Raw genomic sequence first — 13874 nt, 5'->3', positions numbered from 1 at the left:
TCTCGAAACAGTTTGTTCTGTAACCAAGTGTAGATATAAAGCCGGAATTTAATTTGTGAAAAGAATGAGAAAAATGTTTTTGACCAGCTGGAAGGGAGGGATTAGAGTGAAGTGGGTGTGTCTGTAAAGACGCTACGCTTATTGCTTATCACAGGAAAACATTTTCATTCAGGTCGCTTGAAGTCAGAGAAGCAGAGACCCTTTGCTCATGGCCTATTTTCCAGTCTAAATATACTAAATCTATTTACCCCACTTGCCGACAAGCTACCGTGACAGGGTTCATTGTCAACGGACGTAATTTGTGTTCTAGTTTCATGTAGCGTTGCACCAGTTTGGCACACAGTATGTGGAGTTGTGTGCGTGTGTTGATTTTGCCTTCATAGATTTCCCTTTTCTCGTTATTTCTCAGGACATACAGTTTGTCATCAAACTGTCTTTCCCCAAGTTGTGGGGTGTTCGTGAAAGAAAATTGATCGATACTGACAAGGTGTCCATGATGGATGTGTTCCAATTTTGGTATCCCGACTACAAACAAATAACTTACCTGGAGAACGAGACCGAGAGCTTTCTCCTCATCATGGACGGATTCGATTGTTACCGTGGTTCTCTGGACTGGGAGGTATTTCCACGCCGCGCGTCCACACCCGAGTCACCGAGACAGCTTTTTGAAGTGTAGTTAACAACTCTTGAAAACACTCGCTAGTTACTTCCCTAACCTTAGTTTGTAATTGTTAATCAATCATTGATATAGCTTTTTATTTTCTGACTGCAAGTCATGCAGACGTTAATCTAGAGGCTGTGAAAACGTCTCCAACGACATGCTAATCCCAGTGTCAAAAGAACAATCGTTACAACCAAAATACTGTTTGGAGGAATCCAACCTTGTGGTTTTGCTTGTTTCTCTCACTAGAACGCTCCTGTAGTAAAAGACCTTCACACTAAAGCACATCCTGATGACCTGGTGGTGAACATCATTCGAGGCGATATGTTTCCTGGCGCCCGCAAGTGGATCCTGGGCCGGCGGGCGGCGGTCTCTCAAATACCGGCGAAGTTCATAGACATTCTCACTGAACACCAAGGATTTAGGTGTGTGGGATGATCAACCAGGAGCGTGTGTGTGTGATGGAGTATTTGTGTGTTGTCTGTGGTAAACTTAAGTTTTTTTTTTTTCTCTTTTTTTTTTGTAATTGATTGGTTTCCAGTGACGAGGTGAAAGACATTTACCTGATGCAGCAGACTCATGACGAAGAACTCGGACGCAAGATCGTGGCGTACTTCAGGCGCCTGCCGGCCCTGGTCAGACTCGCTCGGCACCCCTTCGTCTGCTGGATCGTGTTCGCCGTGTACAAGCAGTGCTACGGCTACCGGGACTTCGGGCATCGTCGGCCCAGATTAACGCTTTTCTACGTCAGCCTCATGCTGGTCCAGATGAATCGCCGGCTGCAGTTCTACTACGGACAGTTTCAGCCCATGGTGGTGAGCATCATGTGGAGCAGATGTGTGTTCACACGAGGAGTGTCAGGAGTTTCATTCAATGATACATAATAATGGTTGTTCAGTTTTTTGGTATTAACTCAGACGAGCAATATTTTCAACAGTTCCAAGTGAAGTAGATTTGACGTGTCAAGTGAAGACAAAGCATTGACATCCGTCCACATGGTGACGCCACTCTTTAACTTGCACCTCCTCCCAGACCTGGTCAGAAGACGACAAGAAACTGCTCTTGCAGATGGGGAAGATGGCTTTGAAGATGCTGGAGAGAGAAGTTCGGGTGTTCTCTAAAGAAGACTTGGAGCCGTACCACTTGGATCTCACGGAGGTGACGGTGCTGTCTGGGATGTGCACTGAGCTGCCCGCTGATGGAGGACGGAGACGCTTCTGCTTTATCCACTACGCATTTCAGGTAAAACATCTTCTGTTTCTCATCGCGTTCATTATCATTATCTTGCTTTTTTGTGTTTTTTGGGGAAAACCTTTACACACATCTGTACTTTCTACTCCGACCAGTCTGAAGACCGCCTTGTTTTTTTCCCTCAAAGTCTAGGAAGTTTCAGATTACAGTGAAAGGAAGCTGCAACAGTTGAATTTAATGCTGATCAAATGTTCAAATCGATTACAACTGAGAGCCAAGACTTTCACAATAATACTTAATCATTCTAACAGATTAAAACTTTCAGATGCATTCATAGGACTTTATTTAAAGTGTAGTCTGGCTGGCTACCTTATATTTACAAAGTAAAACTACACTTTATGTGAATCATGATTTGTTTCAGAAGATCTGAAGCTGGTGTATCTATGGATGTAATTTAACTGTTACCACCAGAAGAAAAGTTGAAGATGCCTCATAAAAAGCATTGAGTATTAAAAGGATAGTGAATAAATTTAGGTTTTTACTTTGTGCTTGATATTTCAAAACCCAGACATTTTCTTTTTAACTTTAATTGAAGAAAAAAAGTGAAATTGATACTTTTTTCAAATATATATTCAGCTTATATCAAGTAATTGCATTCTGCACAATCACGGGCTCATGGGATGAGAATTTGAAGAAGAAACATGTAGTTTTTGTCGAGTTGGAGAAAACTTTCATGATAAAGGGAGATAACACACACACACATGCAAAAAAATGTCTGTGTCCTCTCCTGCAGGAGTTCCTGGCTGCTCTGTATGTTTTCCTCACGTTCCGCCTCGAGTCCAAGAACGTTCTGGAGTCGGGAATCGGCGTGTCCAGCATGCTCGCCTTTATAAGTCAACCCAAATCACCAGACAGTCTGCTCCAGTGCGCCCTGGCACGAACCCTGAACTCCAGGCTGGGCCACTACGACATGTTCCTGCGCTTCCTCTGCGGACTGCTGAACGTGGACGTCCACGATCAGCAGCTCTGCGGCTACATGTACCCCCACAGCATCGCCAAGATAAGTGGACTGAAGAAGGCGGAGCACACGCTGAAGAAGGCCATCCAGAACGCTCCAGAAGACCGGCTGGAAAATCTGAAGGAGTGTCTGAGAGAGATGACTCAGGAAGACAGTTGAGTAGAAGTCAGACTCTACCGTGATCTACAGAAAAGGAAATATCTCTTGGTCTTGGTATATCTTATCTTTACCGATTAAAAACTGAGCTGTTCTTCTCACAATCACTGAAATAAAAGTCAGAATGCTTTGTGCTTCCTGTATTTCAGGAACAATCTTACATTTTAGCGCTTCTTATGTGTGTCACGCCTCTCTTGCCATGGTGGGTTTTCTCCGAGGTTGTCCGTTTTCTCTCGTGTTTGAGGACACATTTAACCAAATTTATTTTACTTTCTTTTTTTCATTTATATCCATGTGCCTTACCTTCCGAAACCTTAAACAGCTGCTTTGAGTATTGATTTGGGTGTATTCTGATGTGGGGCTGTAAGTTAGTGACAAACAGTATGATACAGGAAATGTATTCATTTAACGGATCATTTTCATGTGATTGGTTTTGTGTGTGCTCACACAGTTGTTCATGAGTTTTCTGTGCTGTCAGTTCTGTAAAGTTGTCAGCTGCTTTTGTTTTATATTTTATTTTAAAAATGAAACACTGATTTGATTTATTTGCAGTTTTTGTGCCAATTATTACAAAGTCCAAACAACAAAACAATGGAACATTGCTAGTATATTTGCGGTGATCATTGCAGGTAGCTGAAAATTCTGATTCAACACGGAAACAGTGCCGTTCAGTGTTTGGCTCTCGGGATCATGCAGGTGGTCTCAGGGTCATGGCGGCAGCGTGGACCGTGAACGCCGCTATGCTGATTTGCCGCTTCACTTCTTCCCAGGCTTTCTGTGGGTCAGCTGAGTTCTCAATGTCAAACAATGCATCATAGATCCCAGGGAAAGACTCTCCTGCGTATTTATTGTGGCTGCTGGGAGCAAAAATCACATGCCTGCATCAGAGGAGAGACGACAAGAGGGTCGGGGGTTGTTACGTGAAGGAATTTACTGGAGATATTTCACATCAAATTGTTTGTCCATAATTCTTAAAACAAGCGCTGTCAAAATAAAAAGATGTCTTCTATGTTTTAGCTGCAAACCGAATTCAAATTAAATTGTGTCATTTAGCTGTGAAAACTCTAATCAAGGACCTTTAAACCTGATCTGACAGTAATTTGTAGTGAAGATGTGAGCTGCTGACCTGTAGAAGGGCCTGCTGGGAAGGCCCAGAGGATCTATGAAGGCTCTCTCCAGATACATGAGCTGATCGTTCATGACACGGACCTGCAGAGGGCTGACCAGCACACACACACACACAGAGTAAGTGCAATTACATCGGCTTCTTCTCACACTCGCACTGAACACACACTTAAGTAAACAGGACCGAATTAAAACACGTACTTTTCTCTGTTAAGTGACTGAAGACGACTGTGGAAATCTCTGGCTGCATCCGTGAAATTCTGCACTGCAGAGAACAGGGAGTCTGTAAATTAAAAAGAAAATAAAAAGAAATGTAATCGAGTAATGCGCACGGCACCCTCTGGATGGTTTCTGACGCTCGCCATGGACTCACCGAACGACACCTCGTACATCTCCATCCCTTCTGGATGGCTCTGTGCCAGCTGCGAGATGCTCTGTGTGTATTTCCGCAGGGAGTCTGCGTACTGGTTGACATCCAGAGGGAGCAGCTGGGAGTCGGCCAGTAGGAAGATGAGCCCCCCTCTCACCTGGGCCACCGCCCGGAGCCTCCTGAAGGACGGGTCGTAGAACTTCTCCACGACCTCAAAGGTTTCGTACACGCTGTGATACACTGGGTAGCTGCTGTATTGCTCTAATTTCTGAATGGAAGCACACAAACTTAGAGATGCTCACTTTCTCACGGTTAAATCAAACCACTGCAAAAAAACAAACAAACTATGATTTTTCGAATACAAAGACGTGTAAACACATGGGAAACTAACATTCAAACCATCAAAACACTCCAAATTACATTACATTGAAAACTGTGCAGTGAAACAATTGAATATGAAGCACGTTGAGGTGGATAACAAGTGTTGTCTCACCTTATTCTTGGTGTATCTGGCTCTGCCTGCTGCTATTCCCAGACGAATGAAATAGGCCTCGAAATCACTGCCTGAGCCAAGTTTACTGATCCTTCAGTGAGCCAGAAAAAGAGGAAAGATCCATTTAGAGATGTGTTAAAAAAAAAAAAAAAAACTTACAGTAACACTATATTTGAAGCCCCCATGTATAACACATAAGTACATTTATAAAGCATTATAATGCCATTATAACACGTGTAGCTATAGTTATAAACATTCATAGATGATCACAATGCCAGGACCTAACCCTAACCCTAATCCTATGCTGTATAGTGAGTTATAAAGCATTGTGATCATTTATGAGTGTTTATAACTACTTATAGTGTTTTATACTGGGTGCTTAAAGTAAAGTGTTACCCAACTTACTGTTTAATTGATTTGCTAAAAAAAAAAAATGGTTTTAACAGCAAACAGTTACACAAACACAAGACACACAAGATAGAAGAACTGGGTAACTGTTGTAATGGATTGAAAGATTAGAAACTAAATTTGGTTTTGGTTGTGTCGTGCCATGTTCACCATTAAGTGTGCTGTTTTTCTTTCTCGCTGTCTTTATTGTTGTGGTTTTATTGAACTTTAATCTTGCCCATCTTTATGGCTCTTTTTATGGTTGCTTCAGGGCTGTGTGTCTTTGCACCTGGGCGCATCGCGGTCATTTGTCCAGTTGTCTCTCTTGTGCCAACTCTCGTAAAGAGAAACTGCCTCTTCCCCTTCTTCTGGGCTGGCTATCTATATAGAAACATTCACAGTGGAAGGAGAGAAAAGTACCACATAAGAGAATTCATGAAATGTATATATTTTTTTCTTCCCTGAGTCACGTTGTTTGCATACTGCATATCCATCTCACCTGCTTAGTGAGATCGTACACCAGCGTGTGCAGAGACGGCGTGCAGTCCACTCTCAGAGTATACATCCCTGAAATTGAAAAACACGCATTTTATCTTTTTCTGATAATACTGGAAATCCTGAGACTCCAGTGTGGATAAATTAGGTATTAAAGAAATGGATTAAACTGAGCGTGCTCACCCTCTATGGCAGAGTCTGCGTTGATGTAGGCCACAGCTCTCTCCTGCAGCAGTTTGGCGTTGTCCTGTTGAGAAGGATCGTGGTGGTGGGGAAGTCAGTGTGTGAGCGTGTCCATAAGAGTGTGTGCTGCATGTGTTTGCTGTTGGATGTGTGGCACCTCTGCCCATTCTGTAGATCCCAGAAGTCCAAACTCCTCAGCATCCCAGCTGGCAAAGATTATAGTCCTCCTGGGTCTCCAGCCTGCACACACACACACACGCACACACACATATAGCCTTAGAACGTCGTTGATAATGCCGATCCAGTATTTTACGTACTGTTCAAAGTCTCACCTTTGCTCAGCAGCCTGCCTGCACTCCTGACAATCTCGTGGACGACTGCAGCCCCCGACATGGGATCGATTCCTCCAAACACCCAGGCGTCACGGTGCCCCCCCAGAATCACATACCTGTCTGCACAAACCCATCAACAAATCATCATGAAACAGAGAAAACGAGACCGTTTTAGTATTTGTTTCATCATTTCAGTTTTGAACACAACAGTGAGTTTTGGTTCAAGTGGAGAGATAAAGCCCACAACCACAGCATTTGTCTCTAACATAAACAACAACAATGATTTGTTTCTAAATTGTTTCAAAGCAGATTATATGTTGTTTTAAGTCAAGTTAACAAATGTTGAGTTTTCAACCTAACTCCTCTTACAAAGGACAATTAAAAAAGAGGGAGGGAAACATCATTTACTTTGAAAGGAAAAAAATCCTCAATTTGACTAAAAACATTTCGAAAAATACAGGCTACAAAAGCTGAAACATTTATAGGCAAAAGTAAACAAAGCAGCAAAACAAATGTGGCTAAAATGAAAAGAACCTGCTTAAACGATGGAGTGGCTGAAGGCCACCAAAATTATGAGATCCTAAATTTGCTAAATGCAACATAAACCAGGTTGGTAGATGCAGCATAAATCAACTCATCCACAATTGTTAAAGAGCCATATGTGTGTGTGTTTTTAGTTAATCACATTTAAACTCATTGTTAGTCTTGATCAATCCCATTCCTCTGAATGACCATTTGTATTGATCTTTAACCGTTTGCTTCTTGTACCTGGCTCCAGAGCTCCGTGAATCCTTCCAATGACGTTATAGATCCTGGTGACTCGGTTGTTTGTGTGGATGTTCATACGCACCGTCCTGAAATAGACATTCAGGGGATGAGTGACAGTCTCAGAAATACAAAGATGTACAAATGTTTTAGCAGATAAGCAATGCTGTATTCAAGGGAATGTAAAAGGAGAATTTTGGGGACAGGAAACGGAAAAACTTCTTTCTTTTACCATAAAATAATTCTGATCTGAGAAGCCATCAATGCCGTTTTTTTTAAAAGCATTAAATACATTTTTAAAAATAGAAGCGACAAGGCTTTCAAACTGAACTTTTCCAAATTTAACCACAATTAAAATTCAGCTTTAAGAAAAAGTCCACCAAACGGTTCAAGAGCAAAAGAAAAAAAGAAAAAAAAAAGAGTGCCACAACATGCCTTGACTGTGTGTGTCCTGTGTGTCACACACAGGAGCCACAAGGGCCTCCTTTGTGCCTCAGTTGGCTGTTTGCCACTGGGTCAAACCCTCTGAACAAGAGCAGCAAAAGCAGAAAGAGAACGTAAAGACTAAAGCAAGCAGCGAAGACAGCGGCGAAGTGGCCAAGGAGAGACACGGATGGGGACATCAAGTGATCGCCGGCGACCTGCAGAATGATGTCTGGAGAAAAGCACTTGCCGGTTTTTAGAAAAGCCGTCCAGAAAGCCGGGACCAATCCTGTAGGAGACACTCAGCCCCCCTTTCCAATTGCTGGGTGGAGCCGGGCCCCCCATGTGCCTGTTGAAGTGTAAATGATTCACTTGTTGCAATAAATTGCATATTTTAAGGAGATGCAGAACTGGTGTGTTAAAAAAAAAACAAACGGTCGTACTTCAGCAAGTTCACGGCATCGTCAGCACAGACTGGATGCACGGGGATCTTAGGAAGTCCGACTCCATCCTCCATGCTGAGCCTGTAGGTGTATTCTGTAAGTGATGAGACAGTGGCCGTGTTACCGACACTGAGTCGGGCTTTATTCACCACGTTGACAGACTGACCTTTAGCGGGGTACCCTGGCGTCAGTGGATCTCCGGCTCCATTCAGGTTGAGAACATTTCCTCTCTGCACTCCTCCGCTGGGCAAGTTCCAGCCGTCGGGGTAAGCCTGTGTTCAAATAACTTTCAAATTCATTTGCTGCGTTTGTTTACAGGAGTCATACAACTTATTGATCAAGCTGTTGAATCTTCTACTTTCGTTTGTCAGTAACGGTGTAAAAAAGCCGGTTCAAACTCTTGCCTTGGTTCCATTAGCAGAGTAATCCGATGGGTCAGAGAACAGAATGATCCCGACCGCTCCAGCTGACTGGGCATTCTTCACCTGGGGCAAATGTGGGTCAGATGATTATCACTGTTATCATAGCAAATCTTCACAGAGATGCAAAGAGTAAACCTGATGATTCTTAAGGCCATTAAACACTAAAGGATCCCAAATCAGTTTGCAACACAGGACAGTTACAGAGCAAACAAAAGACAGGTTTGTTAAGATGCTGAAATGTAAACACTGCACCCTGAATCGAGGGAATGTCTCGTACCTTATTGCCTCTGAAAATTTTCCCATATCTCATAATCACAATCGTCCCGGTCACACTGACGTTCATCTTCTTCAAGTGGAAGAAGTCTTCTGTCCGACCGTAGTTCACGTACACCAGATCCCCCTGTGGAGCGCACCATGCAGTGGAAACGTGTCGGGTGTTTGCTTTTTTGTGTGATTATATATATGTGTGTGTGCATGTTTGCACCTCAGGGTGTCCTTTAGCAGAGAAGGCGTTGTATGGCGGGACAATGTCAGAAACATCCTCATAACCCTCGGGAACTGGCTCGGCCAGGGAAGTGTTAAAAACCTAAAAAAAATTAAAAATAAAAGATGAGATGAAGCGTGACTGAATCAGATAAATCTATCAATATCACATTTTTCTTTCTTCTCTATATATTCTTGTGTTTGAGTTTTCGTCTGGATTGACAATGAGATCATCTTTGTGTTGTTTCTTGAGTCATTTCCTGCTAAAACCTTGTTTTTAACCAGCATGGCTGAGTAAACACTGCACTGGTTTCTCTTGTTTCGTCTTGTTTGTAACAGTAACCACTGTCAGATGTTTCATCTCACATCAAGCCTTTATAAAAGTGACTTGGACACGGCTGAGTGAGGCTGCAGTTCGGCCTTGAAGACTGAAAGAAGCTTGTCTTCTTCTGACCTTTCATGGTCGTTAGTTTCAAACCTTTTTTTCATCCTTTTTCATCACAAGATATTGCAAGCTTCATTTCGTTCTTAGTTTTTTCACTTTTTCGAAGAGTCGTTGACACAGATCATAAACACTGAGAGACCACTTCTCTCACTGCTCAGGTCACCACTCCATTACAGGAAAAACAATCAAAGTCACATTCACCCCTTCACACCAGAAAAACTGCAGCCAGAAGAAGAACTTCATGTTTCTTGTAAACACAATGACATAATTAATCATTCACAATAACATGATACAATTATTTGTATTGTTTATGGAGTAAGTTTACACTCATGTTTTATAAAGTTAAATAAATACAACTCCTATACAATAGTTTGAAAATCATCACGTTACTATTGCAGTGGCTGAGGTGTGAAATCTACATTTCATGATGCATCATGGGAAGTTTTGAGGCCCTTAAATATAGTATGTTTGCTATATTTATAGACCTGATACAAAATATATAAAAAGAAATGGAAAATGTTTTCCCTACAGCACACATTTGTGTGTATATCCTCTTTTGTGGGTCTGTTGAGTCAGTTCAGCGACTCTTTGACTCTTTTTTTTTTCCTTTTTCTGCAGTGATCTAAATTTGGTCTTTTGGGCAAACATTACACACTTTGGAGCTTTTCTTGCCTTTTGACTGACTCAATACAGCATCATGACTTACAAGCTTGTTTTGCAGCATGACCTGAGACGAGTGTGTAAAACCTGCTGATATGAGTACAGGTAGGTAAAAGAGCAACACAAAGTGGCAGCGGTCGCACCGCAGCCTGTGACTCCCGTCACTGCGCCCTGGCATGTTGTTCTCGGTTCAAGGTTGGGAACCTTTTCTCTTTTACTTGGATAATCCCCACAAGCAAGACGTGTGTGAATGGGTGAATGTGACTCACTGACGGTAACATAAGGCATCGAGATAAAGTCCATCCACCAAACACAAACATTAAGGCTGTCTGAATAGCTTTTTTTTAAATCATATAAATATATTTATTTGTAAAAGTTTTGTATGCATGGTCTTCTCGTGACGAGTTCTGTACCTCATTGCCGAGATGATCCACTATGGAGATGTAATTTGGCTGTGATTTGTTCGGATAGGACAGCAGAACATCGTAGGGCACCGTCTCCACTGAGTCCAGTCCAAACTGCAGCCACTCGGTCCGGATCTGCTCTGCGTACTTCAGGTTCTGCTCTGTGCCGGCCAGGTGGGGGAGACGTGTGAATTTCCTGTGGAGCGGATGTGGATGTGCACAAATAGCAGAAACACACAATATGGTCACATAGGTATGAGACACAGTTTGAAAGCTGAGAAGAGCAGGAGAAATGCAATAAACGATGCCAACACTGCTTTAGAAGGACTGAGCCATGAGTCTTCCCTTATCTCTCGATAGCATCTTGAATGTGTTGTATGTCTTCACGAAAACATTGTGGGTGTAAGTCACATTTTTTTAAGAAATTCTGAGTGTTGAAGGAGAGGTTCAACTTGACTTCGACGGGAAAGTTTTGTGTAGTTTTTGGCTTCCGGCACATTTCACATTTCCAGTGAGTCAGTGGGATTTCTGAGGTTAAGGATGAGTCTTGATCGGGTTTTAGCATCCTGAAGAGGATTGCTGTGCAAATGAGGAGTTAGAGCTGTTTGTGTTTCACAAAAAAGTGTTTGCATCACTACAGCCTTTGAATCCTGCAACTGTGACACCCTCCAAGAACCCCACTGAATGCAAACAATGACCACGCAAAAAGCCATTTCAAAGGGATAACAGCTAATCTGGCTATCTTATCTTTTTGTTTTAAAGAATGCGGTGTTACTGTATTCATGTTGAGTCGTTACCTGAGGTGCTCTCTGATGTGGTCCGTCTGCATTTCATCCAGAAACTCCTTCAAATGCCGACTGGAAGCTTCGCGGGTTTCGTTCTTTCCTCGTGTGGACTTTGCAAACCAGCCTGCAACAAACACACACTGAGTATTTCCCTTATTTTACAGCAGTGTCTGAGGGATGAATTTTCACCTGTTTAATGAACAGTATTAACATTAGAAACAACTAAACAACTGTGTGATGCCAATCAAACAGCATCCAGAACATCCTGAACACACACTGTAGTTTAAAAGAGAGTCGTTCCCAATTCTGTCCACTTTTAACAGCCGGATTAGATTTTACGAGTGATTGTGTTTCTGGAAAGCAAGTGTCAACCTGCTGTGAACACGGACCTGTGGAATATGTCAAAGTGGTGATAAACTGCACCTCACACACAACTCAGGTCTACTCCACACAAACATTCATTCTTTGCAAAATGAACATATTCCCTCCTGCTTCTCCATGTGAAAATAATTCCTCCAACCACAAACGTAGAGTTTTCTTTAATGGTTTGTAAACCGGTCTTTCCTAAAACAACAGCAGTGATATACTTAACTGACGAGTATGTGCACATGCATGCTCACAGTACGGAGGGTGAACATGCTGTGTTGCTCAGTGGCCTGCAGGTCGTCCTGTTTTGGGACCATGTTAATTTACATCGAACGAGCCAGATTACAAAATGACTTAACATCAACCAATGATTCCTCAGTGTCCGTCTGCCACCCTACTCACCTTTCCTCAGCCGCATAGAGGAGTTTTCCTCGTCATGGCTGTCTAAGGTGTATGACCACCAACCTTACATAAGAGAGAACCTTCCGAGGGCTGTGGACCTGGCCTGTGAGGGCGTGCCTGTGGAGGCCTTCAGAGGTTGGATCTGCCATGGATCCGTCAGGGACAATATTACCTGCGATGGAGATGAAGTCCTGTGGCCCAACTCAGCTCGAAGACGTGATGCTGCACAATGATTATGGTGTGTGTGGTGTTGTGCCATAATCTGTCATGTTTGCATTGAGTTGTGAAACAATAATAATTAAGTGGGGCGACAGTAGCTCAGTTGGTAGAGCAGGTCGTCTTATAACCGGAAGGTTGGCGGTTTGATCCCCGCTCCCGCAGGCGTAAAACTGTCGTTGTGTCCTTGGGCAAGACACTTCACCCACCTTGCCTAGTATGAAAGCTGTGAGAGTGAGTGGTTGGTGGTGGTCGGAGGGGCCGATGGCGCAGATTGGCAGCCTCGCTTCCGTCAGTCTTCCCCAGGGCAGCTGTGGCTACAGTAGTAGCTTACCACCACCCAGTATGGTGTGAATGAATAATGCAATGTAAAGCGTCTTTGAGTGTCCTGAAAAGCGCTATATAAAACCAATGCATTATTATTATAATACTGTATTTCCTGTAGATTTACATCCTGTTCATATGAAACAAATCTATGAATGCCCCGGACTCTACAGTAATATATTTTGAGAACAAATTTAGATATCAGTCTATCCACTCACTGGGAACAGTTTGGAGTTCAGTGTCTTGCTTAAGGGCCCTCTCACATGTGAACAGATGTGGGGATGAAACCTGCAACTTTCCAATTTAGAGATGACTAGTTCTACCAACTGACCCACAGCTGCCTGCATTACAAATTCTGACAGGATTGTTTGGGTACTAATACCTTTATATTGTGAAGTGGGTGGAGCCAATCCTAGCATACACAATGGCCATTCCACAAAGAGAGACACAGACAATCACACACACATTCACAGCTAAGGACAATTTAGAGACACTTAGAATCCACAATTTGTCTTTGTAGGAGGAAATCAGAGGAAAACCGATGGAGAAGTTGAAACAGCATCATGCAAGAAGACCCAGCCTGGACTCGAACTCACAACAGCACAGCGAACATTCAACCCACTGCACAATCATTAAATGAAAACTCATTCTTATTTTCATAGTAATGTCTTGTCCTGCTTTTTTACAGAAGTTGTTTTAAAGTGATGAAGACACACCTGACGGATCATTTATGGAAATAAGCTGTTGTAAACACTACAGGGGCTGTTTACTCTGCAGTTGGAGGCAACACAAATGTATGTGAGAAGTGACCGACTGCACAATAGCTACAAGTGTAAATAAAAACTTCAGTGTTGCCCGGGGCCTAATTCATTATCCATGTTAAATTGATCACTGGAGGATAAGGCTGGCCTCAAGTCTCAAGTGAACAGACATAACAAATCAAGAAACTTACGTCATTATAAAACACTAACTAGATTTCATGCTCAAAAAATGTTTTCCCCAACAGCTTCTGGGAACGCATACAGTCTTGTTCTGTTTTGTTCGATGTATCAAGTGGTCAACTATTCCTTTGCTTTCATTAGAGTTCCCAAGAGACAGACAGGGGTCTTTCAAACCAACAGCAGAGCATGCATTCACTTCCAGTTCAAGTTTCTCTTGTGTTCCCATGCCTTACCTAAGATGAAGCCCAGAAAGAACAGCGCTGTCACCAACACAATCCAGGAGATCCAGTGAAGTAGCTTTCTCTCCCTCTTCATTTCTGAAGCTGCACGGTCCAGACTTCTCCAAACAGCGACTGGCTCAGCAGCAGAACAAGCATGCAGAGA

At 42.8% G+C, this 13874-nt stretch overlaps 2 protein-coding genes across 2 annotated transcripts in view; one reads left to right on the top strand and one right to left on the bottom strand.

Moving 5' to 3' along the window:
* Positions 1–3577, top strand: part of nlrc3l (NLR family, CARD domain containing 3-like) — a 7787-nt gene extending 4210 nt beyond the window's left edge. Inside the window, exons 8-12 of the mRNA XM_030108324.1 lie at positions 410–619; positions 911–1086; positions 1203–1476; positions 1694–1903; positions 2646–3577. Of these exons, the coding sequence (XP_029964184.1) occupies positions 410–619; positions 911–1086; positions 1203–1476; positions 1694–1903; positions 2646–3029 (1254 nt within the window). The 3' untranslated portion in view covers positions 3030–3577. The remainder of the gene's footprint in view (positions 1–409; positions 620–910; positions 1087–1202; positions 1477–1693; positions 1904–2645) is intronic.
* Positions 1–13874, bottom strand: part of naalad2 (N-acetylated alpha-linked acidic dipeptidase 2) — a 22128-nt gene extending 8254 nt beyond the window's left edge. The window contains exons 1-20 of the mRNA XM_030108326.1: positions 13724–13874; positions 11254–11365; positions 10466–10652; positions 8949–9050; positions 8742–8864; positions 8447–8527; positions 8209–8314; positions 8043–8136; positions 7850–7948; positions 7180–7265; positions 6412–6531; positions 6237–6319; positions 6080–6143; positions 5901–5968; positions 5691–5782; positions 5015–5105; positions 4525–4789; positions 4353–4434; positions 4153–4245; positions 3707–3904 (exon numbers count right to left, since the gene is read on the bottom strand). Coding sequence (XP_029964186.1) covers positions 3715–3904; positions 4153–4245; positions 4353–4434; positions 4525–4789; positions 5015–5105; positions 5691–5782; positions 5901–5968; positions 6080–6143; positions 6237–6319; positions 6412–6531; positions 7180–7265; positions 7850–7948; positions 8043–8136; positions 8209–8314; positions 8447–8527; positions 8742–8864; positions 8949–9050; positions 10466–10652; positions 11254–11365; positions 13724–13805 — 2220 coding nt within the window. The 5' untranslated portion in view covers positions 13806–13874 and the 3' untranslated portion in view covers positions 3707–3714. The remainder of the gene's footprint in view (positions 1–3706; positions 3905–4152; positions 4246–4352; positions 4435–4524; positions 4790–5014; positions 5106–5690; positions 5783–5900; positions 5969–6079; positions 6144–6236; positions 6320–6411; positions 6532–7179; positions 7266–7849; positions 7949–8042; positions 8137–8208; positions 8315–8446; positions 8528–8741; positions 8865–8948; positions 9051–10465; positions 10653–11253; positions 11366–13723) is intronic.

The sequence above is a fragment of the Salarias fasciatus genome, chromosome 14 (assembly GCF_902148845.1).
Source record: "Salarias fasciatus chromosome 14, fSalaFa1.1, whole genome shotgun sequence".
In the NCBI taxonomy this organism is placed as follows: domain Eukaryota; kingdom Metazoa; phylum Chordata; class Actinopteri; order Blenniiformes; family Blenniidae; genus Salarias; species Salarias fasciatus.
This window is presented reverse-complemented; position numbering and strand designations above follow the sequence as displayed.